The sequence below is a fragment of the Colossoma macropomum genome, unplaced genomic scaffold (genome assembly GCF_904425465.1).
Source record: "Colossoma macropomum unplaced genomic scaffold, Colossoma_macropomum, whole genome shotgun sequence".
Taxonomy (NCBI): domain Eukaryota; kingdom Metazoa; phylum Chordata; class Actinopteri; order Characiformes; family Serrasalmidae; genus Colossoma; species Colossoma macropomum.
The window spans coordinates 26,138,301-26,163,727 of NW_023494805.1; the positions used below are offsets into that span (position 1 = coordinate 26,138,301).

The 25,427-nt window shown below is 42.7% G+C and overlaps 1 protein-coding gene across 1 annotated transcript; it reads right to left on the bottom strand.

Moving 5' to 3' along the window:
* Positions 1-8,374: 8,374 nt before the first annotated feature.
* LOC118826746 (insulin receptor substrate 2-B) lies at positions 8,375-24,995 on the bottom strand. Its single transcript, XM_036597815.1, has 2 exons — positions 21,072-24,995; positions 8,375-8,756 (listed from the first exon to the last, which is right to left on the bottom strand). Exons 1-2 carry the CDS (start codon positions 24,700-24,702, stop codon positions 8,752-8,754), a joined length of 3,636 nt encoding a protein of 1,211 aa, XP_036453708.1. The 5' UTR covers positions 24,703-24,995; the 3' UTR covers positions 8,375-8,751.
* Between the last annotated feature and the right edge of the window lie 432 nt (positions 24,996-25,427).

Sequence of the window (25,427 nt, forward strand, 5' to 3'; positions counted from 1 at the left end):
TGTGGCTGGTTCTGACCTTGCTCTGCATACTAACAGCAGATTAAGCCAAAACCAGTTTGTTTGTTTTGGTTTTTTTTGTGTTTTTTTTACCACCACACAATGTAATGGCATATAGTGTAAGATAGGTGTTTTAATGAAGAAGAAAATATCTAGCTTTCTTTAGAAAGGAGATAAAGCTGAGTCTATGCTGGTCTAGTACTGGTCTGGTGCTGGTATAGCTGCTTGACCAGCATACCAACATCCAAAACACAACATTTGCTGCTTTTGCTGGTCTGTGCTGGTTGTTCTAGCAAAGAAGACAACCTTTCCACTTAGTTAAGTGCCACTAACACCCAGTTAGTCACAGTTCATATCTGGTATCTGTTAAACCCACATGCGATGCATATCAAAGTCAGGCAACTCCAAAAGCATCCACTTCTGAACATACAGTAGGTCACTTGCTGCGTCAGAGCGCTCGGCCCTCATCAGAGCTATTGCTGACTGAAGGGCTTATGGTTAAACCCTAGCTTAGTCAGGTTTGTTTGGAGATCAGGCCTAATGAGGGTGGAATTGAGGAGGGGTACTTTTTTTGGCCATCATCCATCGTGTTTCCGGGGATTGGGACATTGGAGGACACACTAAGAACTTCATTCATTCATAACCTTTGCTTTAATGAGTTAAGAGGGAGTGCCATGCAGGCAAATGCCCATTCAGACTGTTTTGAAACTCAAGTCCACTACAGCAAATACTACATCCCTGGAGAGGAGCACAACTAATTACTCCGCAGCCATGTTAGAAATTAAAGACAGCTATCACATGCTGCCACTGATCATATGGCCCAAAAACAGGCTCAAAGGCCCTCACACTCTTCTTTTCCTTTCCCTAAAGTGGACAGCCAGCTGGATATACACTGGCCTCTTAATGACGCAGAAATATCTGTCCGCAAGTACGCAAGTTGTGGTTCACCCCCTTTGGTTATCCAGTGATGAAGATCAGGGTGGCTTCCCAAGTAATTTGACAAGGGATTGGTGCCTCTTTACAGTTTTCTAGGTATTGACGACAAAAGCGTCACACCAGGCTGATGGCGTAGTTTAGTCTAGGCTATAACTGCACACCTATGTAGACCAGTGCTATCAAACCCCATCTGACAACTTATTTGTTTTGTTTTGTTTTTGGGGTTTTTGTTTGTTTGTTTTTTCCCTTACTGTACCTAGCAGTTAATCTGGCATGTTTATTAAAAGGACACAAATATATCTTTCTAGGGGCTCCTCCACGGCTCCTTCATCATTTGCAGCTAGATAGCTAGTGATTTGCTCTGACTCCAAAAAGTAGAACAGGTGCGAGTAGCAGTGGTGGGACAACCAACCATAGTTCAAGCAATCTCAGCCTAACCAATCACCGGCTAACCAATCACAGGTTAACCAATCACAGGTTAATCCATCACAGGCTAACCAATCTCAGACTAAACAATCACAGGTTAACCAATCTCAGGTTAACCAATCTCAGACTAAACAATCACAGGTTAACCAATCACAGGTTAACCAATCTCAGGTTAACCAATCTCAGACTAAACAATCACAGGTTAACCAATCTCAGGCTAACCTATCACAGGCTAACCAATCACAAGCAAACTAATCTTAGAATAACCAATTACACACTAACTAATCTCAGGCTAACCAATCTCATACTAAACAATCACAGGCTAATGAATCATAGACCAACCAATCACAGGCTAACCAATCATAGGCCAACCAATTATAGACCAACCAATCACAGGCTAACCTATCATAGTCCAACCAATCACAGGCTAACTAATCAGAGGCTAACCAATAATAGACTAACCAATCTTGGGTCAACTAATCACAGGTCGACCAAGCTCAAGCTTACAATTTACAAGCAATCTCAGGCTAACCAATCACAGGTAAACCAATCTCAGGCTAACCAATCACAGGTAAACCAATCTCAGGCTAACCAATCACAGGTAAACCAATCTCAGGCTAACCAATCAAAAACATACTAATCTAGAACTAAACAATCTAAGGCTAACCAATTTGGGTTTTTCTGTTTACAGCATTAAGTGAGACAAACATCAATGCATTTTACTCGTTTTTACTTATTTTAACCCACTCCAATCATGTTCCTTTGTGTGCAAGAATAGAATAAGAATTAATAATTCTAATAATATTTTTGATAAAGACATAAGATCTACTTTAGACCTGCTTCACTTTTGTCCTTTTTCTTTTCATCTTTTCTTCCATAGTAACGAGAAACTGAGGGAGATGTACAATAGTCACATCACCAAAGCAACTCTGTAGTGGCTTTTGTTGGTTATGGAACAATGGCCACCATTTCTACATTCACTCATAGAGCAACAGTATTCAAGATGTTAGAAATTATGTTAGAAGCTTCAGGTTGTGTCCACAACTGGCCACAAATAGCTTATCCTCATGACTCAAATATCATTGAATGCTTGTCTTTTTGAGAAGCAGCTGGAGGGACGATGGCACGGCAGGCTTGCTTGAGAAACCGGAGCAGCGCCTCTGTCGTTGAAAACCGGTCAGCTTGTTAATTAGCTGGCTAACAGATTTCTGCAGCAGTTGGATCCCTTTATAGAGATAATGGCTGCCCTGGTGAGGTGCCTTGCTTAATGCCCACAGGGAGGCACATAAGCTCAGTGCTTCTGGGAAAGGCCAACCTCCATTCAAAAGTTCATTTGCAGTGACCAGTCATCCGCTTTCCGCAAGCTGCTTACTCACACTGCTGGCACAAACATTGTATGTGTTTGTTTGTGTATCTAATGAGACAGAATCAGGTGTGGGAATTCCATTGTTCAGTTTATTATTTCATTTAGTAAACAGGGAAAAGGCAATAGACAGCTGACAATCTTCTTGGACCCATATTTGAAGTATTGGCTAGATAAAGAGGGCATGAGTCAGAGGGCCCACGCTGTAGAAACCCAGGTTGATCAAGAGGTAAATGGTGTTAAAGGTCAACAACAACGTGGGTCAAAGTACAGCAAAGAAACAGAAGAACATGGACTATTTCAGCATAGTTTGCTGTTTCAACTGGAAGTCAAACCAGCTACCGTGATGTTTATGGTCTAGAAACTTTAACCACCAAACCATTTTGTTTACCTTTCCTGGCTATCAGTAAAATGTCTGGGGTCATTCTACTATTGCAGTGGCAAATTATGTCCCACAACTCTGAAGCCATAAAAATGAGCTCAAGAATGAACCACAGAATGTTGATATGTGTGATCTTTGTTTTATTCCTGAACTGACCAGCAAAAATATGATCATTCTTCTTTTGCGTTATTATTTGAGTGATTTTTAGCCATGCTGTGCATAAAAATCAGCATGTCACACCAGTGACTTCACAAATGCAGGAGCATTAATTTAATCTGAAACAACTATTTTGAAGCTTGTTGTTGTAATCATTGTAAATTATCGTCGATCCTGTGGTGAATTACTTTAAACATATAATTTTATTTTGATAATAAATCTTGTCCCAAAATTCTTTCAGTCAGTGGTGTTACAGAAAGATAAAAAAAAACACAAAAACGGGAACGTTCTTTTCAATTACTTTTTGAATGGATATCTCAAAGGACAAAAGACTAACTCTGAGAAGTCCATGGTTAGTGAAATCACTTTTTAGATTTGGCGAAAACACTGACAGCTTCATGTATTGTGAGTGCCATTACAAAGTTTTGACAGCAACAGTATCATTGTTTTCCTTCTCTGGATGGCTTCTGACTTCCTGAGTTAATTCACCAGTCTTGTTACTGAACAACCTGAAATGCCTCTGAGCAGCAGATCTAAGAAATGCAAATGCAGCGGATAGGTTGGTCTGATCATGGACTTCACTCTGTTGTGCAGGTTATTTAATCCTAAAAATGGACCTTGGCCTCTTGGTGTTGTCAGGCAGGGTCGCCAATAGGTGGCGCCAAACTGACTTTAAGCTGTGAGATGCACTGCAATGGAAAAGTGATAATCACACCTGATGTTTCTCCTGACTTCTCAGAGATAAAAACTTCATGGTGTTATAAACTGTCGTGTAATTGTCCTCCATCACTCATACACTGGTTGTAAATCTCAAAGCCATCCTTAGTTAAAGGCAGGGCAGTTTCCTGCTATAAGCAGCATAAGAAGTTTCTTTCTTGTATAGTATATTATTACAAACCACAAGGTTCAGAATATATATATATTCTGGCAATGTAATCATGTAATATTATATGGTGTATATATATATATATATATATATATATATATATATATATATATATATATATGTATATATATATATATATATATATATATATATATATATATGAAATGTGCATAATTGAATATGTAATATATATGTGTGCATTTTATATATATATATATAGAGAGAGAGAGAGAGAGAGAGAGAGAGAGAGAGAGAGAGTAGTTTATTTGTATTTACTTGCTAGTGAGGCATGTTGTACTTTATACACATTGCTAAAGTTTCAAAACATACCATTTACTCTCCAATCCATAACAAGTATGGAAACTAAGCTGCAAAAACAGCCTGTTTGGAATTCATTGTTTTGTGATTTACATATATCTGCCAAGTCAGCCTATGGCAGTTTAGCCTCACCCACTAAATGTGAAGATATAGGGAGAGCTTCAGCTCAGACAGTCACAATACAGGGCAGCAATCAGGAAACAGGTCATTATATCAATCTTAAAGGCACACCAACAAAAAGAAAGGTTCAGAAATGGACATGTGAAATTAAACTATGACTACTTTTGGCACATCAACGTACATAAACATCATAAGGGGACCACAGGGAACAATGTAGGATCTGGGCCCTTGAAAGATCCGATTTCTTCCACAGGTCATTGTTTTATTGTTATAAGTGCTCAGCATTTACTAAACTTTTTCCTAATCACATTTTCATCCGTACACGTAAAATAATCATTGGAGTGGTGTGGAGGCCTCCAAGTGGGACATCGCTTAAGGCCATTAAAGGGCCACATTTTTTAAAGGTTATGAGCAGGAATAATAGACTCCTTACTGTCTCATTATCAATGGCATGTCATCTGTAATGAAAAGTGGCATTAATGTCCTTAAAGCCACCTGAAAAATACATAACCAAATATATTTCAAGCCATGAGCATAACTAAGTAAAAAAAAAAATACAAGAAACGGTGAATCAACACATTAGACTGCTTCATTTGACCTGCAATGGAAACAAGCTGCTGTTCTGTTCTCATTGGCGTGCTACTACTGCTCTAAATGTGCTTTAAAAAACAAACATCAAAGTCCAGAGTGAGCCGAGGCTCATATTTTCTGACTTGTTTTAGTTCAGCTTCTCTTTCACTCACTCATACTCAAACACACACTAACAGAGCAGGAGGCCAAAAAGAAGACTGCAAAGGAGCCACAGTTACATTACCACATTTTTATTGCAATAGCTCTATTGAAAGCAAAAATATGATAAATATAAACACTATGCAACGCTCAAAAAATGTATCTGTTATCGCTCTCCTTTTCCCCCCAGAGGAAAAAGAAAAATCAACATGGAAAAAAAGCAACAGTATGTACAATGGACGCAGCCATGAACAGTTGTTAAAATGTTTTCTTCTCTTGTTTTTCCCTTTCGGACACTATGACAGAGTGTAATGATCGCAGGAGGTGAGCTCCTCCATAAAAGAACTCAACTCTGCCAATAACAGCATTCAAATGAACCAAACACACATACCATGACAGCTTTGTCATCATCATCATCATTAAGTTTGCCATTCAATTTTTTTTTACTTTTTTTTGTACACAGCAGCAAATAAAATGCAACTGTACCAAAAACATCTATTACAAAACTGAAAAAATGCCTATTCACCCTGGGGAACGCCCCGACTTCCCCAAACTCTTGCAAATGAATATGATTCAGAAAATGATCCAATAATCAATAAACCAATTCCATACAATTCTGAAAAAAGATCAACTCAGCTGTTTAAACTACGTACAAAATGAAGGAAAACTATACTGAACTTGCATATTAATGCCGTATCAATGTGCATCTGTGTGCATCGTGTTTAGTTCATCATTTTAATCTGTTGATATCTGAACTGTAATTGCTCTAAATGTGGTAAATCAACAGAAATTGTGACTAAAGCTAAAGTACTTGAGCAAACACAACAGCAAACAGCTGATTTTCCCATTTTTTCCTGTTATACTGGACCATTTGCATGATATGCCAAAGTAGAGCTGTGGTCAGCCTCTCTATATCACATATTACTGTGCCCAAGACCGAGAACTGAGCGCAGTCTTAAATAAGGCCTGTTAGCGTGTGGATTTCTTTGAATTACAGTTGGATGCTCTGGGCTGTGCTCTGTAAGACATGGGTCTGATACAAAAGAAGGGGGGCTACAGAGAAAGAGCGCCCTTAACCAGAAGGGACTGAAACAATTAAGGACTTGAGTTTCTTTCACATTTTTTTAACATCCCGTACCAACATTTGTACAACAACATACCATGAAAATATCTCTATTCTTTTTCATATATATATCTTCTTAAATTTTCATTACAAGCATCGATTCAAATGCTTCACATTTGGTTCAGTTATATCAAATGTACTGAAATAAAGAAAGGGCTTTTATTTGATGTACCAACTAGCAAGCCAAAACAAGTCTGTAGATAATGTACCGTCTGTCTTGTGTTCTTCTTTTCTCCCTCCTCCAGTACGCTTTCATAAAAAAGGTTAACACAGACAACATTAAATCACAAACAGTAAGGCAAAAATTCAGCTTTAATCCTGTTCCACATCTTCCTACTGGAAGTACCCACTCAAAGCATGGCACACCATGTGTACAATACTGAAATGAAAAATTAAAATAAAAACACTAACTAAAATTGTGCTGGCTGATAAAGGAAAAAAAGATTTTTATCTCAGTTCAGACATGCTTTTGATGAACCCTTTTCCCCATATCGTATGCTCTTTAGGGCGGGTTCATTAGAACAGCGTACCTATGGCAGGTTTGCCTTCTGATGTTGGGGGAGCTTCCATCGGTTTCTCAAAATTTCTGTGTTATTAAACCATTAGGATGTAAACAAAGTCATTCAGAGTAGAAACTATTAGTGTCTGATCAGAATCAAAATTGTTCACAGTGGTGATAGGAACCAGACGTCTGAAGAGTTTAAAAGCTTCTTTACCGAAGTTATTATACAAAATGGTTATAGGTACGCTGCCTAAAGTCTGTGACATTGTTTTACGATCGTTTTGAGACAAGCTTTTGGCCTAAAATGCATTTTTTATCTATTTATGGTAGAGATACATGTAGGCCACTGTAAAGATAAAAGAACCCAAAGTAAACACATTTTCTGATTTATCAGTATCTTAGCGTTATCATATTTACAAACAAAAATTCATAAAACACTTGCAGGTTCACTGGTTACTTTGAATAGCAAATAATATGACTTTCTGTGTTGTAGACATTGTGATCCCTAGTTACTATCACCACCACTCTAAATGACTTTGTTTACATCTCAATAATTGAATTATGCAGAAATTAAAAATGGTGGAGTTCCTCTTCAAAATGTCCAGGCTACACTCTTAAAAATAAAGGCTTCTTTGGGCAACCTTTAATTGATGTGGAAACTTTTTGTTCAAAGCTTAAACATTTCTTTTTGATTCTTTAAGAAAACCATCCACTTCAAGGTTCTTTATAGAACCAAAAGTGTTCTTCTATGACATCACTCCAAAGAACCGTCTGACGCCTTCATTTTTAAGAGTGTAGTTGAATACTGAACATTTGAATGTTGCCTATTCTCAGGTAATAGCAGAATTAGTGCATGTTTAGGCCTTAAAGCTTCTCGCTGCAGTTCCTCTTTTAGGGAACCTTTCGAAGAGCTGTTTTCATTCGTGTCAATTATGGCAAAGCTATCCGTGACCCTATGCTGGCCCTGTTAGTGTTCAGAGACTGCAGCAGACCTCATCTGGCATTTTGTTTAGTCCCAGAATAGACGCTTCCTCTTTTCTTCCACTCTACTCCTCCCCCTCCGTCCATCCAGCATATTTGGCAGAGAGGAGAAGAGGCAGGGTGTTCCCTACCAAGGAAAAGAGGAGTGAAGGATTGGGAGGGGACATGTGGACTGTGTCACATATGAAGAATGCGCAGCACGTCACACCTGGGGCCCAGCGTAGGGTTGACGCAACCCCAACACGTCATGACCCCCACTGGGATTATGGGATAGCGCTGATAGTGTAAAGTGGAGGACTCCTTGGCTGACAAAGCACACAAGCTGTGAGCGTAACACTTGTAAACCAAAAACTTCCAAACACAAGAAAAAAAAAAGCAAACGCATAATGTTTCACAGGTGAACCCCTGAAAAAAATTAATACTTGTATCTTGCAGTGTTTCTGTCCAGCAAAATCACTAAAATTCATAAGAAATGCACCTGAAATCTAAGTCGCAAATGCATGAGACTTAGTCAGTATTAATGCTTGTAGATGGCGTACCTGCCCAGGTGAGGCTGTTTAGAGTACTGGGCTCCCTGCATCTCAGTGAGCAAACCTCCCTTTTAATGCAGCAATGGAAAAGAAACCCAACATCAAAATAATCAAAACGAGCAAAATAATAAAAGCATTAAACTCATATGACACCGATCCTGTTTTAAATAGGATAAATTCAAAGGGAGGACATGAAGTGAAATCAAAGTGGAGGTCCCCTGGTGTTGTTTCTGCAGAGAGTGTGATGGGCCATCGGTAGCTGGGTGGGACTCCAATTCACTCAAACGCAGCCAAGCAGCTCTTCAGTCTAGATTAAATGGAACAAGATAAAAACAGAGATAAAAGCAATGGTTAGACCGCCAGTACATTCTGAGTAGAAAGCTACATTAGATATATTCTGCACATTATTTTAATACAGAATCATGTTGTTTGGAGGTGAGGTGACCATCAAGCTTCACCCCAGTTTACCTGACAACTTAAAGTAATGCATTCTACACAGGCCAATAGAACTAATGACTTCATTTCACCTTTTTCACCCAAACATATCCTACCTTTCTCAGACCTGCTCTACCCCTCCCTGACCTAAGGTAACCCCTAGCCTACCCTGCCATTCCTTTCACTTGCCCTGATGCTTCTGGTAGGCAGAGGGGTCATGTGCTAGCCTGGGTTGACCCCTGTGTGGACAAGCAATGCTTTTGATAAAAGGCTTTGTCTGACAAAACAATGACGGTGGGGCACAATGTGGGTGCTTTTAGAGCGATCAGGCCTGCGGCCGTCTGGAGCGGGAAGAATGCTGCTGGCCCATTGTGTGAGTGATGGCCAGCTCTGCTGAGGCACCACAGGTCCACGAGTTCCTCCTGGCCCGGCCTGCGATAGCCACATGCAACACCACCCCTACCACATGGCAACAATCAGGACAACAACGACAACCACGACGACAACAACAATAACAACAAGGCCAAAAGTTGCGAAAGGGGTGGGCACCATGACAGGTGTCACAGAGATGCAGGTAAATGCCCTCTGACCTATACTGACCGCAGTGACATTTACACCAAGTTGTCAGTTTATTTGGTAGACATAACATGCACATATACTTACTGGCCATTCATAAAGCACTCAAGTAATATCTGGTCAGTGGTGGTCCTATGGTGGTCCCTTTCTGTTGATGCACTGATGTGAGCTGACACATTATGCAACAGATGGGCAACAGTCACAGCGAAACTATAAACAGCACCTATATGGTCAGTAAAATGACCAATGAGTGCAGGGATGCATCGATGTGTGAACTACAGGGTAACGACAAGAAACAATAACAATCATAAAACGTAGAATTTGGAACTCATCTAGCTGGATTAGCACTACAGATTTATCTGTAACACACTTATTTGTAGAGGGGTACAGATGCAGCAAATATCTGCAAATATGGATGTGATTATGAGATGATTGTGCATCCCTAAACGCTACGACCTTTGCACTGTACATAACAAAACTCTTGCTGCCCATAAACTCAAACTTGTCCTACTTACTCTTGTGTCACCACTCACATGTTGACACATGCTTCCAGCACATCACTGAATAAGCCCCTGGTACACAACAAGTACATCATGGAGCAATGCCACAGTAGTGTGGCACTATAATTGGAACAATGACTACACTCCTGCCACCCCGTCTTCACTTCAGAAACTATTTTAGGGCCTGTGTTTCCACCCAGAGGCACTGGGATTGCCCCTGACCCTATTGGCAGTGCCCACTCTCTCTGGCACACCATGCACCCTTTCAGTACAATCCGTTATGACAGAAAGCTGACCCCTCACATCCTTGACAGCGGTGAGCTCTTTCCATTGTCAACTGAGCACTGAGCGTCATTAGGAATTTTACCTTATCTTGGCACCACAGAACATGTGCTTGTGATGAAAGCTGAAGAACCACAGGGCAACACAAACACTTAAATGGCAAAGTAAGCCAAAAGGGCACCTTGTACATTACCGGAACCCTGTGTGGTATAGCAGGTGATCCACCAGTTAATGTCCCAGAAATATGATGATTTAAATTTGACGTGACATAAATTTTTGGCCACAGCACCTACTACTATAACTCACTGCTAAATTGGCACACTAGCAGTGGGGGTTTCCATTAATTTCACACTCAATGAAATGGAAAGCAATGAGTGCAGGGATGCATCGATGTGTGAACTACAGGGTTCTCGTTAAGACCAACTGAGTATGTATACGTTTACAATAATCATTACATTTAACTGTCAACACTATGTCGAATTAATCAACAATCCATCTTTTGAATCTTATGCTGAATTCACATGTGGCTTACAGGATGAACTTGTTTGGACAATGTTCACAGAGCTGAATAAAAAGGCTCTAACTTCACTCTAAGGAAAAGGTTGGGGGGGGTCATAGAAAGAGTTCCCTTAATGTCAATTTAAAAATGGACCACAATCTTTGATGGGAACAGACGTTTCTGGTATTGAAGATCAAGAGAATACCCCTGAAATCAAGCACCACATCACATTTGAAAGGTGACCACTTCTTCCTGTTCAGTGTATCGCCTCTAATCCTATAGCGGGATCAAGGGAGTAGCCCCCACAAACCTTGAGCGACCAAGAGCAACACCTGCTGCTGAGCAGCTCAGTGCTTTAACCGGACACAACTGGCTCCACTTACAACTGTTAAGCTGCTAGTTTCATACGCCTTTTCATATTTTAAGTTCTCCTACAGCTTTCTCTTACAGTATGAAACAGCTTGATGGACACTCAATGGCATACATTTTTCCCCCCAGAGTGTTCTTCTATGTTTAAGCCTTTTTAAAGGTTTCCTAGTTTACCTAAGTATTCTGGAGTCTTTGAAAGGCTCTGCATGATTTGTTATTGTTCGATTAAGTTCTTCAAACGATTTGGCTTTTTATTAAAAATCTGAGCACTCAAACTGCCAAAGCAATTAGAAAACGTAATTGCTAATTTGATCAGTAATGACCGCTCTATACAGCACAAATGTGTAGCCTAGCACATCAGTTCTTACCAAGGAAACCTGGAAACACTGCTAACAAATATTTTCAATTGCTCAATTGCTGAGATTCAAGTATATACATTTTGGCACATGTTTTTCACTGACCATCATTAGCCAGCGATTAATAGTTAACCAGCAGGCAGAAAATCAGGGAGATGACCCATCAAAACATCATGTATAAAACTGATAATAAAACACTTGATATACACACATCAACTGAATTCTGCGTTAATACACTGACATATTAAAAAGTGTTGCTTTTAAGGACTGTGGAATGTAGTATTAAGCCAGGCTTAAACATGTATACATAGTAAATGGCTGGAAACAATAATAAACACACCCAGTTCTGTTTAAACTGAGGAGCTGACAACTACATGTTCATGATTATATGACCAAAAGCTAAAACACTGATGAAAATCACTGGAATATATAAGGATGGACTACTGAAAGTTACATATTTTTAAGTTATATTCATCACTCATTTCTAGCCCAAGTTAAAACAAAAATGCCATGACCAGGACTAGTTTAGCTCTCATAAGCCTACAATGTCTTTCTCTATAATTCTGCACACCATGTGTGGTTCCTTAACATCACCATCCAGCACACACACTCAGAGAACAAAATAGCTGTCCATCTTATCACTTGCAGATGTTTGCTTTTGATAAGGTACACTGAGCCCCGAACACCAATATTTTTAGCTCTGCCCTTTATTTTTCGGTAGGTCTATGTGGCAGAGCCAGATTATTAAAAAAATTTCAATTCATTTATTCAACTCTGGTAGCATTGACCAAAAAATTGCTTATTTGATGGTCAATAGTCAATCAATCAATCATTTACACCACAACTGAGATTTCATTCAAAGAAAACGCAAGCATTGCCCCCCCCCCATATTACAGGTATACTTTTTATTCTTTCCTTATCCATAAAATAGGACGGAAGCAATGTGATAAGGAGCAGCATGCAGTCATGGCATAGGCTGCATGTGGGCTGAGGGAGGTCTCGGCGTGGGCTTTGGAGTGTCAGAGCAGGCCAAGCCTCTGGGATTTAACACACTTACTCTGAAGAATAAGACATTCCTAGAGATCCTGAAAAGACCTCACCTTTCTCCACAACTTACTACAGCTTCTAAACACCCAGCACATGCTCCTCAGCAACGTGCCAAACACACCACTACATCATGTGCACCACAGACAGGTAAGCAGTTTCTCTGTGTCCCAGACGGAACTCTAGCTAATGCATATTAAGACGTAAGAACCTGAGATTATACGGTCACAAACACGTCCCCCAAACACAGCAAGAATTCCTCCTGTTCCTAACACATTAAGAACCGGTTTTAAAATGCAAACTATAGCCAAAGGCAGAAAAAAATAACCCCTGACTTGTCAGATAAGTATGAAGAGTTTGATCAGTCTTTGAAGGGCATTTAGAAATCTGCTGACTTAGTTACCCAAGATAATAGATCAGATCATGACAGTCAGCTGAAAACCATCTCCTAAACGTAAATGTCAATGCTGCAGTGGTATAGCTAGCACGTTAGCCATTTACTTGACATCTAATTTTAGTAACAGAGTAGCTTTAGCAGAATGTTATTTCTGACTGTGTTAAGTGTCTTTCTGCCATCTGCAAGAACTGAAATGATATGTGACAAGAGACTAAACCATCTGATTTTACTGTTGCAGTACATATGTATGACCTACAAGCCACAACTCCAAAAAAGTTGGGACAATATGTGCAATTGAAATAAAAACTGAAAGCAGTGATCCGTAGATCCACTTTGAACTGTATTTAAATGCACAGTACAAAAACAAGATATTTAATGTTTTACCTTAGCAAGATTGCTTGTTCTTGTAACTATAAACTAATTCCTGAACAGCCACCATTTACCTTTCAATCTGAAATTAAAATGTTCCAAAAAAGTTGGGACAAGTGCAATCTAACACTAGTAATGTTGTGAAATATTAAAAAAAAAAAAAGGCACATCTAGTAAGGGCCTAGTCCTTTATGAGCAAGGATGAGTTGAGGCTTGTCACTCTAGCGAACAATGCATCAGTAAATAATCTAACAATTTAAGAACAACCTTCCTCAATGAGTGATTGCAAGGATTTTAGGTGTTTCATCCTCTATGATGTATAATATCAAAACATTCAGGCAATCCAGAGAAATGTCTGTGTGTAAGAGGTAAGACTGAAAACTACAACTGAATGATTGTGACCTTCTGTCCATTTAGCCAGCACTGCATTAAAAAACAACATGCCTCTTTGATGAATATCACCCCATAGGTTGGAAATGAAATTCTCAGTCAAAGCTATACATCAGCAACATACAGAAAGGCTGCTGACTCAAGCCTGTTACCAGTGTAAAGTTCAAATGTCAGGATCTGCCATGTCATGAGGGGTTATAGGGGCCCATGGCATGGATAACCTGCACATCTTAGAAGACACCATTAATGCTGAAAGATATATACACGTTTTTGAGCAACATATGCTGTCATTCAGAAGATGTCTTTTCAGGGACATCTATGCTTATTTCAACATGACAACACCAAGCCGCTTTTTGCATGTGCTACAACAGCATGGTGGCATGGCCAGAGAGTATGGGCGTTAAACTGGCAATAAATTGTTGCTGGCACAAATTTGAAAAAGATCAAATACTGTTTATAATTTAAAACAGGGCAAACAGAATGTACTAATCACTGTTTTCTGTTTTTTGTAGCATTTCAGACTGTCCCAACCTTTTTGAAACTGAGGTTTGTAGACTGTTCATTTCTACTCATCTGTTTTAGAGTTAAACCACTGATACAGCTACAGAGCTGGCATGCTATGGGTGGTCAATTTCACGATGAGGGGTCACTGTTCACTGCTGCCACACCTGGCATATTCTTACTGCCTCTCACTCAATAAACATCAGCTCCTTAAAAACCTTTAACATACTATAATCTGAAACAATTAATGGTTTCAAAAAGAGCTAAAAGTCAACGTAATATTTCTCCACAAAAAGTCATCTTATTATAGACGTATCTTACTCCTCAAACAGGAATTACAACAATTTATAAAGTCAGCTGTGAACATGTTAAATGTTTGAACAAGTACATGTTTTAAGTTTCTGTAATTTCATATATACCACCATGTAAGTGCACTACTGCCAAAATGTCACAGCATAATTATTCATGACTCATTGTCTGAAAATAGTCTGTTCTCCATTTTTTTTTCAACTTTTCACTTCACTTCATTCATGTTATTTAAAGAGGTAACTGATTTTCTGTTTAATGATTTAAAATAGCATTTTGCCTAGAGATATTATAAAAAGGAGAAAACAACACACTGGTTATAAAATGAATGAACTCGTAACGCTCAACATAGCATCTGTTTATGGGAAAGTTCCACCCTTCAATAAAAGGAGACAATCAGCTCCCTTGTTGTGGAGACATGCACATGTGTATGCACACGCTACAAAGCGATTTCAAATGTGTTTCTGAAATAATAATGTGGCTTTCAGTTTTGAGTTGGTAGGTCTCTCCTCATTCAAAGACATAAGACATGGTTCTATGTTCCTGGTCTTGTAAGAACAGGTAATGACTTGCTGGGTGTGCTGTCAAGACGGCCACTGAGTGGACTTTGATTTGACCCATTAAACACCAAATGTTGTTATTTATATCAACACTTTGGCTAAAAGAAAAGTTTATTTCGTTAGTAGATTTAACCAATACAGTGTATACTTCAGGTTGAAAAATGGCTAATGAAACTTGTCAGTTGACCAGTTTGGCTGTAGAGAAATCAGAATCAGCCATAAAAGTTCATAACCACCCATTCTTAGTTTAAACTTTTCATCATATATATTCACAACACCAGAAGAGAACCCTTCATAACATCACGAGCAAAGAACTCTGTATACTAGTATGAGTTTTTGCTTTTAAACTCTTCTTGCATGTACAAAATATTCAAACATTCAAGACAATTCACTCAAACTTTTGAAAACTGTTCTATGAAATGAGGTGATCACAATGTGTCATACTGACTCTAAACAGCTATTCTAATGCACTGCATTGTGAGGCTTTGTTCAACAAACAATAACAGTGTTTCTGTACAGAAGGGGTTGCTAGGAAGTGACTGCAGCTCAGGATATTGCAGAGTGACAGTGATTTTCTGCAAACCTTGAATAAATAATAAGTGATAGTGTTAAAGTGTGTATGCAATTGTATGTGTGTGTGCACAGAAGCGTGCGTACGTGCTGGTGTATATGTATAACACCTGCAAGCACAGCACACAGTGTTCTGAAGCAACTTGTTCCTGTCACCCTCAAACTCAATACGGGGTCACAGGTTTTTAAAAAGCTCATGCAAAACATTTTTCTAAGAACAGTGATGTGTGCTTTTACACACATATACACACCCAAACACACAGTCTAATCCACCCTGCTGGTTTAAGCTGGACTTGAGTGCAGGCACCCTATATTCCCCTGTTTTGTTTTAATTGGTATGGTGAATTGGTATGATGAATCCGTGACCAAGAAGTGGAAAGCATGCTCGTATGTGTTCATGAGTAATGAGCAGAAAACGCAACTTTAGAACTGTCAAGGGTCCACTAATCACTGTACACACAAACATAGGGTCAAGGTCTCTTTAGGGAGGGGAAATGTGTTTGTGTGTTCATGCAAGGGGTGGGGGGTCAAAGTTCCACTGTGTTCCAGTGCATACCGGTAACTCAGGATGCCAGTAAACTCGTGTAAGTTTCAAGTTGAACATGGAATACTGGCTAAAACAAGTTGACAACAACTGAGAAACCAGGCCTACACAGTTTTCATATATTACGCTATCACTCCAAAGTCCAGACGATTTATATATGGAACTTCCAAAAAACAGCCCACGTTGAATGAATTGTTTTGGTGTTGTCACAAAAACCAACATATTAACATGTATTCAACACAGCCTATTCAACCTAAAGCAATTTAACTGGGCCATTCATTTTACTGCCTTCATAACGGTACAGAAATAAATGTGACATTGCTCTGTAATGCTTATTCCAGGTAGATATATTCCCAATTTGTACTTTTTATAAATATTTATGTTTTGGCAGCAGCAGATATGCAAATGAAAAATACTGGCAACGGCCCACAGTTCCCAAATCAGTGTATCCTTACATTTTCACATATTGTCACTGTTGCGCAAAAACCGCTACAAGAATGTTTTTGCCTCTTCCTGTAAAGTTACCATTTTGGAGATACGAGGTTTTGTTCTGACAGTAATGGTATCTCCGTCATGGACGCACAGTAACAAAAAAACGTTTATTTCTAAGGGAAAAAGAGAGGTTGGAAAATGGTCATATAAAAACAAATTACTGATTGTTTTGGTACATAAAACCACACAATTGTTATAAGTGGACTTAAGGGAAAAGAAAATCCGGGGTTAAAATGCAGGATATGGGTCCTTTAATAAACCTATAAACTCTGTTTTAACACATCTCTGACAAGACGCATCCATCAGGGATCACTCTGGAACTGCAGTAAAGTCAGTCACATGAGATATTTGTGTTTTTCTCCAGCTATTTTCAAAGTGCTTACATGAGTGTTTGGGTTTCATGTTGTTTGTCATGCACATTATCAGGTTTATGGAAGGGCCAGAAAGCCCACCAAGTAAATGAGTGTCCAAACATGACTAAGGGAGTGAGTGTGTTTATGAGTGTGTGCATTTTTTTTCCACAGGAAAAAAGATCCTTTTACCTGTTGTAGTCATTTCCTGCTATAAGACCAGAACTGATTAGCACACATGCCATAGTGGTAAATCATGGCATGCTCTTAAAATAAAGCAGTAAATATAGATATTATGCATTCTACAAAGAGGGCATGTTGCTTATGCACAGAAATTCAGCCACTATCTAATCTGCAGCGAGGAACAGTGTGGCTCTACCTGTTTATTTCTGTAATGTACCAATCAGGAATTTGGCCTGTTGTGCCACACTGAGTCTCTGTTGTTGTCACAGTCCCAAAGACTCGCCTGCCAGTTCCAGGGATTCCTGATTGTGGCTTTATCCACAAGCTTTGCTTTCTGTCAGTCTGATCTAGACTAATTCGGTGCAATGCAGGACTCAAACAACATAAATTAATTTAACAGTGCTTATCCAATATGCAGCCCCACTGGCCACTAACAATGTAGCGCAAATATCATCTAGTACAAGTAAATGCCAAATTACTCAGTAATCTCTTTCTCCCTCCTTTATCTTACTGATTGCTTGTCCATGCCCCTTGCCGTCTCTGTTCCCCATTGTGCCCCAGTGCAGTATATGTTTGGGGTTTCCAACATTACGCAGGGTGAGACACCTTCAAAATGACTCAAAAGAAGCTACACAGGGCACAGTACCGGCCTCAAAAAAGAGCACAAGACCAGCTCCAGATAAAACTGTCTTGGGTGCACAGCCAGAGCTAAAAATAACTCGTTTCTATCCTTTTTCACCTCGGCAGAAGCCTGCACTTCAGTCTGAATACACTGTCCTGTTCTCTGCCACCTAGCCTGTTTACCTCAGGCCGCTTGAAAGCCAGGGAGCCAGCAGTGAAAAGCACTGTGTGGCGATGGAGGCGCATTCCTGTGTAGCTATGCGCTCGCTAATTTACATTCCAACACCACAAAGAGCACACATACCCCAAACCCAGACAGGCCGTCACACTGCCATAGCCAAAACACTGCAGCAGCATCCAAACGGCCCACAAACACAGCAGAGTAACGCTGCCCGCAGGATCAGAGTTCACAGCCTGTCGTCAGGGCACGGCATCATGAACTAGCCCAATAATATGAGACGTTTAACAGGAGTAGTGAACTACGTGAAGTCTGCCAAAATGTACCGTTAGCAGATGTGCTGCTCCTGCGTCGAGGCCTGTCCAGGTGTAAGCTCAGCACGACAGGAAGCAAAACTGTAACATTTCTCAGTACTGATGTGTTTCCTGTAACATGTAGCATGTGCCACAGCATGCTGGGCCAATTAGCCCACATCAAAGAAAGAAGAGGACGAGTCAGCAAAACATGCAGATGCCTGTTCTACTAAAACAAACAGACCCCCACCTGGTTGAAACAGAGAGAGGGAGAGGGAGAGGGAGAGGGAGAGGGAGAGAGAGAGAGGGAGGCAGAAGGAGAGAGAGAGAGGGAGAGAGGGAGAGGGGGAGAGAGGCACAACAGGACAGAGAAGGAGAGAGGGGGGGGAGAGGGGGAGAGAGAGAGAGAGAGAGAGAGAGAGAGAGAGAGAGACAGAGAGAGAGGGAGGGAGAGAGAGGGAGAGAGAAGAGGGAGAGAGAGAGAGAGAGGGCAGAGAGAGGGGGAGAGGGAGAGAGAGAGAGAGAGGGAGAGAGAGAGGGAGAGAGAGAGAGGATGAGTAAGAATCAAAGGTTTATGTGCATTCTGACAGTTCATGACTACTGCCACAAAAAAGGGATGAAAAAAGCAACCCCTACATAAGGCCTAATATGAATACATATACATACAGAAGCAGGGATGTACTTGGTTAACTGTTTGAAGTGCCAGTCTTCAAATGCTAAAAATGCCTATTTGAGTACTTGTTCCGTTTTATTGCAGAAAGACAGAAAATATATAGAATAACAATACAATGAAATACTAATTATGAATATATTATGTTACACTTTGCAGCTACGAAACCCAAGTGCCTTAACGTAAACAAATTATCGTATATGTATTGTTGGATTCCACCAGTTGTTCAGAATTTCTGCATAAATCAGTCACTGAAAGATAAACAAAGTCATTCTGAGTGAAATGGTTCATTGTAGAGAAACTTACTAACTCAGATTCCTTTAAAGTGGTTGGTACAGGAAACAGGACTGCAATGTATAGCCATATGTATAGCAATGTATAGTCGTAACCTATATGAACATGAATGAGTTTTACATGTAATGTTGACAATGGTCAAATTCTGAAAACAATGAAAAATATGTAGATTTATATCAGTTGTCAGGCTTATGCAGGTGTCGCGTAGCCTTATGAATGCTGCCCTTCAGTAAAATGCAACCATTGTTATTATACTTAATGCAGAATAATCAGTATTACACTGAGTACTTCATTTGCTCCGGCCTGTTGAATGTATCGCTGATGCCGGTATGCTTTAAAAAAAATGCTTCTTTTTCGTCTGTTCCAACTTATTAAAATCTCAGAAAATAATATTGTGATGTTTCTTGAGAATCATGAAAATGTCTTAATAGCATCGTGATCATCAGTAGGTGATATGTTGGTTCATTCGGTATACAGGTGGAAATTTTTGTCAGTACGTTTTTCCCGGTATGCCACAAATACCACACAAGTAATATATATATAATTCTCCAATCGTGATGTTACATTTTTACCATATCACTCACCCCTACACACATGCGAGCACGCACACACACACACGCACACATTCCTTCCCACTCTTACACACCCTTCCACCACCTCACTCACACACAGGTGCTGCCTCTCCCTCTCTCTCCCTATCCCTCACGCTCTCTTCTCTGTCTCAACTCTACGATAAACAAATGAGTCAGCCAGGGCTTGCTGAGAACACTGACTCACTCTCCCCTCATTCTATTGCTCACTCTTCAGACACACACACACACACAGACTCTCTTTCTGCCAAGCACACAACAGACCCAGGAAGCACTAGACATGGGGGAGATAGAAGAACAGTCAGACAGAAGCGGTGGCTCAAGAAAAGGGAAGGATGTCTAATACTACACTGTGAAAAGAAGTACTACTATAAAGTCTGCAATTACTGAAAAAAAAAAAACAATATCATGTTCTGAGTTCATTATCAAACTCTAAACTGCTTAAAAGTCACGCATTAACCAAGCTGAGAGAAGGGTCAGCACAGCTACTGAAACAAGAGTGTGGAATAGACTGAACCTGCTGTGTCATCTCTAGTGAGTGGAAAGAGGTCGCCATAACCAATGCAAACAAACACTGTCTCCAGACAACATCACACACTACAATGACAAAGGGTCTTTGACCTCGTCTACTCAATATCTAACTTAATATGCCATCATAGCAAATTCCAACCCTTTTTTACTACAAATAGCACTTTCCTGTACAGCTACAGAAACTGATCAAGACTCTCCATATAAACATGAACTTTTATGAGGGGATTGGGTTTAAGACTGACTAAAGCATTCACTGCAGCGTAAACATGTTTTTTGATATTTCCAAAGTAAAAATAAGTTAGCACATCCTTTACAGCATTCAAAAAATTAAATAAGGCATTGTTCTGCACATTGTAGTGCAGTTTCTTTTATTAGAAAAAATAAAACATAAAATGTGCCATAACTTTTGCACAGGGCACAGTTCTTGTTCTACTTCTCCCCCAATGTTAAATTCAGCAAATAAACGGTAACTGTGCATTAAAATGTGTACAAATGTACTCTCCTCAGAGGACGTGTTAACATATTTTCACTTAGAAAGGCAACAAAGTATGTAGTGTAACCAGGGGCACCAAAACTTTTACATATGTTGGTATAAGAGAAGATTACAACAGTAACAACACAAACTCTTGAGGCCTTGCACAAACCCTAGCCTTCGGTGTATCAATGCCTAAATGTATGCATGTGTACAAAGAGAGGTGAGGCAGTATAAGTTACACACTAACCTTTAGAAACTGCAGTGATTCCCTCAGATTTAGTGAAGTCTATGCTGGCATAGGCCCCATTTTCCAGGAGGGGCACAGCAGAGGGCGACAAGGGAGGGGCATCGAGGGCACTCCCGGCCCGGGGGTCCTCTCTCAGGTCCAGGGCAATGTAGTTGAGGCTGTTCTGGTGTTCCACAGATTGAGTCCTTTCAGTCCTCATGGAAGAGGTACTTGCTTCAGCCCGGTTTGAAGAGAAGCCAGGTGCTTCCCCTGCATCACTCGCCAGCACACTATCTACACACATCCACACACTGTCAAAGGACGGCGAGCTCTGCCACTTACCGCCCCCCACCTGAGGGGCACCACTAGGCACTGGGGCACTGCTGTTTGGGCCACTCCCACCGGTCACCTCTGAAGAAGTGACAAAGGTTTCAGAGCTGTGTCTCCGCCTGCCCTGGGGGTCTGCACGGATCACCTTTGGCTCGGGAGGGGGACTAGAGCTTGGACAACACTGCTCCACAACACGCAGGTGTGGCAGCATAGCCGCATGGCTCCTGGACTCCTCCCGTTGAACAAAGCTCATCTCAGCGTAATCATCCTGCCGACCCACACTGACCCCACTGCCATGGGAGGAAGAGGAAGCCAAGGGGCGGATGTATGTAGGTGGGTTCCAAGGAGCCACCAGAGAAGGCCGTGGAGACTGGCTTTTAGGTGGAAGGCCGTCCACCTCAACACTCATGTAGTCCTGGGGGAGGGGCGAGCACCTGCGCTCCTGGCTCATGCTGTGGGCAGAAGAGGCATCCTCTGTAGTGAGTGGGCAGGCAGAATAGGTGGCCTGGTCCCCAAACTCAATGTTAATGTACTCTCCAGGACTGGAGGGGCCTTCTGCATCCTTGCTAACCCTGAACGACCCATGGAGACTGCGCCGGCTAAGGGGGAGGAGGTTAGGACGCACCGCCCGGCGATCTGTCACATGCACATCACTACAGCCATTGTGCTGTAGCGCTTCACTAGAGGAGCACCTGCCACTGTGCTCAGGTGTGGCAGTGGGAGGGGTGTAGATGGGTTTTGCTGGTGAGCTCATGGGAACGTATTCATCATGCTCACTCCGATTTCTCGTTGGGGTTTTGTATGAGCGTGGGAGGGAGAAGTACGGGCTGTAGGATTTGGGTGTCTCAGGAGTGGTCAGCGTGTAGTAATTGTCATTAGACAGTTTTCGTCCACCTGCTGCGGGCCTGCTCTGGGACATGTCCATGTATTCTCCATTCTCAGGGCGCTCAGCACCTCTCTGACTAAGACCCCTGCTGCTGATGTGAGGACTGGCTGGTGCTGAGGAGTCTGCACTACCACTCCCACCTGGCAGCATCATCATGTAGCCTTGTGAGTCTACGTGTTGGGAGGCAGTGCTGTGGATCTGTGGGGAGGCAGAGAGGAGGGCACTGGGTTGCATAGGCATGTAGTCTGTGTCGCGTGGGGAGGGCACGACACCAGCCATCATAGGCATGTATCCATCATCTTTAAAGGAGTCCGCAGCCCGCAAAGCAGGGAGGCGGTCCTGGCTGTGTTCAGAGCTGGAGCTGTAGTCAGAGCGAAGCGAGGAGGAGGTGGAGGCAGGCTGGCCACTGCTGCCCAGAGAGCTTCCCTCAGCCACAGCCTCGTCCAGCGAGAAGTTGGTCTGAGTCGTTTTCTGGTAAACAGCGACGCCACCGGCGCCGCCACCCCCGACTTGCCTGGTGAATGAGGGAGTCCGCCTCCTGAATGACCCTGTCCGCGAATCTTCATCTGTGCTCTCATCACGAGAAGCCTCCCCAGCGCTTCCACCAAACATGTCTCGGTTCCAACCCATAGCCATATAGTCACTCAGACAATGCTCCTCGCGGATGGGCGGCGTGTTGCCCAGCGAGTCAGGTGTGTTGCTACGTACTCTGAAGTAGCGGAAGTCTCCTGGGCTGGAGCCATACTCATCAGAGGAGTTGAAGCCTCCATCACTGGGTGAGCCGCAGATGGACGCACTTGAAGGGCGCGTGATGGTGTCAGTGACAGAGCCGTGGCCGCTGCTGCTGGACACACTAACTGGACTGGTGGTGGAGGGGAAGTGGGAGACTGGAAGAGAGGCTGACCGTGCGTGATAGGTGGCACCCGGTAAGGCTCGTACGTATCGATTGCCAGCTCCACCACTGCTGCTCTCCTGTCTGCTCAGATTGGCACGGGCTGTATTGAGGTGCATCAGGCTGCCTGTTACGGACCGGAAGGGGCGGTTCATAGTGCCCTCGCCCTCACTAGAGGTGCGAAACCGGTATCCGCTCGCACCGCTGCTCTTGCTGCTAGGTGGGGTGCCCACAACAGACTCAGTCCGCGACCGCCGCTGGAGTCCGGTCTGGCTGGGAGGGAGGTTGCCCAGGTGGCGGCGTGTGGTGATGAACGCCATAGGGTTGGAGCCTGAAGACTGACTTTTACTCCTCGGCCTGAACTCAGCAAAGGCCTTCAGCGCCTTCATGGTCTCTAAAATGGTCTCGTGCATGTTCTGAGCCACCACAGAGTCATCCACCTGCATCCATAACTCCCCAGGGCCGATGGAGGAGGAGCGCCCAACCTCTATGAAGAAGAAGCTTTCCGAGTGGCCACAGCGTCTGATGTTCATCAGCTGCAGGTTTACGCATGGGGTCTCAGAGTTCAGTTTCACCAAATGAATGCTCTTAGCAGAGAGGCACAGCCTGTACACACCAGTGAGATTTTTTGTTTGTCCTAGGCCTTTGGGTTTTACGTTTACCTGCCACACCTCCTTGAAGACGGTGCCTGGGGTTACCGTACCGTAGCTGTCATCGAGCTCATCCGCCTCCATGTGGCCTTTTTTGCCCTCACTCATCAGCTCACTCAGGGCCAAGTACCAGTCCTCCTGCTCCTGCTCATTCTCAGCCACAATCGCAAAGTACTCATCCTTAGTATACAGAGCTATGAGGTGTTTGTTCTTTGAATCCGCCCTTTTGTTTACAGTGAAACACTGGTAGAGATAGATCACCCGTTTGGGAGGAGAGGCAGTGGCCGCGGCCCCGGCAGATGAGGTGGCAGCAGCAGCGGAGCGAAGGCTACTACGAAATTTCTTTTCGCTGTCATAGTACTCCAGTCGGCTCGGCCCTAAATGACTCGACGACCGCAAGACAAAAAACCTCTTATGGCCGTGTTTCTGTTTCCGCAGGTAACCGCACTTTCTAATGTCATCCACTCCGTCCGTAGCAGCAGCGGCGCCGGCGTTCACAGCTATAGCAGAGGCAGCTGAGGTAGCCTGTGTGTGGCTTGAAGTAGTAGCGGTGGCCTCGTGTACCGGGTTAACACAAGACGAGGAGGACCTCGGAGATTCCTGCTGGTTTTCGATATCCAAATGTGGCTGCGCCTGGTAGTGGTGCTGCGGCTGCTGCTGCTGTCCCTTCGGCTGTGGAGCCTGGTGGTGGTGGTGGTGGTGGTGGTGAGGAGGAGGCGGTAAGTGTTGATGGAAGCGAGCTCCGCCGCTACTGAGCAGGGAAGAAGAAGAAGGGGGTTCCCCGACAGAGGTGTCGCCGTTGGCCGCCGGTTTAGTCCCAATAGCCCTCTGCTGCTGCGGCTCCAGCATCAACATTTCGCCTTTGCTCTCTTGGTAACTTGCAAAATTTGCCATTAGAGAAACTAAACGCAAGGCCACTTTATCTTAGCTGCAGTGTTGTGGTTTGAGACCCCATTCTTGTTTTTTGGGGGTGGAGGGGTGAAGTCGCGTCTCCAGCAGCGGCAGCGCGGCGAAGGGCGCAATTTATTCCTTCCAGAGATGAGCTCCTGCAGGCCGCTTCATGAAAACGGATATCCAGCCAGTGCGAGCCGAATTCAGGACAAGCAACTGCAACATGACCACATTACCCGTTTCTATTATCGGTAGATCCTCATAGCGGGGCTGCCAGTCTGCTTCTCACTCCCTCTGTACACATCTCTACGGACCATAGCACAAACAACACGTGACCTCTGCCTCATTTGTCTGTAGGTGGGACCATGAGACGACGCGGCTCGCGATTGGTCCAGCCGTGAAGTTAAACGCGTCCACCGCGGTTCTCAGCCAATCACGGCGCGGCGCCCGCGTTCGTCATTGATACATTTGACCAATGATGGCGCTCGGAGTTTCATTCAACTTGAGAGGGGCACGCCCCCCTCCCCCCCCCCCATGCACCCCAAGATTGACAACTAGATGATCCAATAGAGTGACAGAAGGTGGTAGGCGTCCCCCAGTTGCACAGTATTCAGTGGCTGGGCATTTTGAATGAAGTCGAATCCGTCCAATCATAGTTTTCCCTGAAACGACCGCTTTATTTTGTATCGGAGGGTTGGCTGCCTGTGGTGGGTGTTTGCTTGCAGACT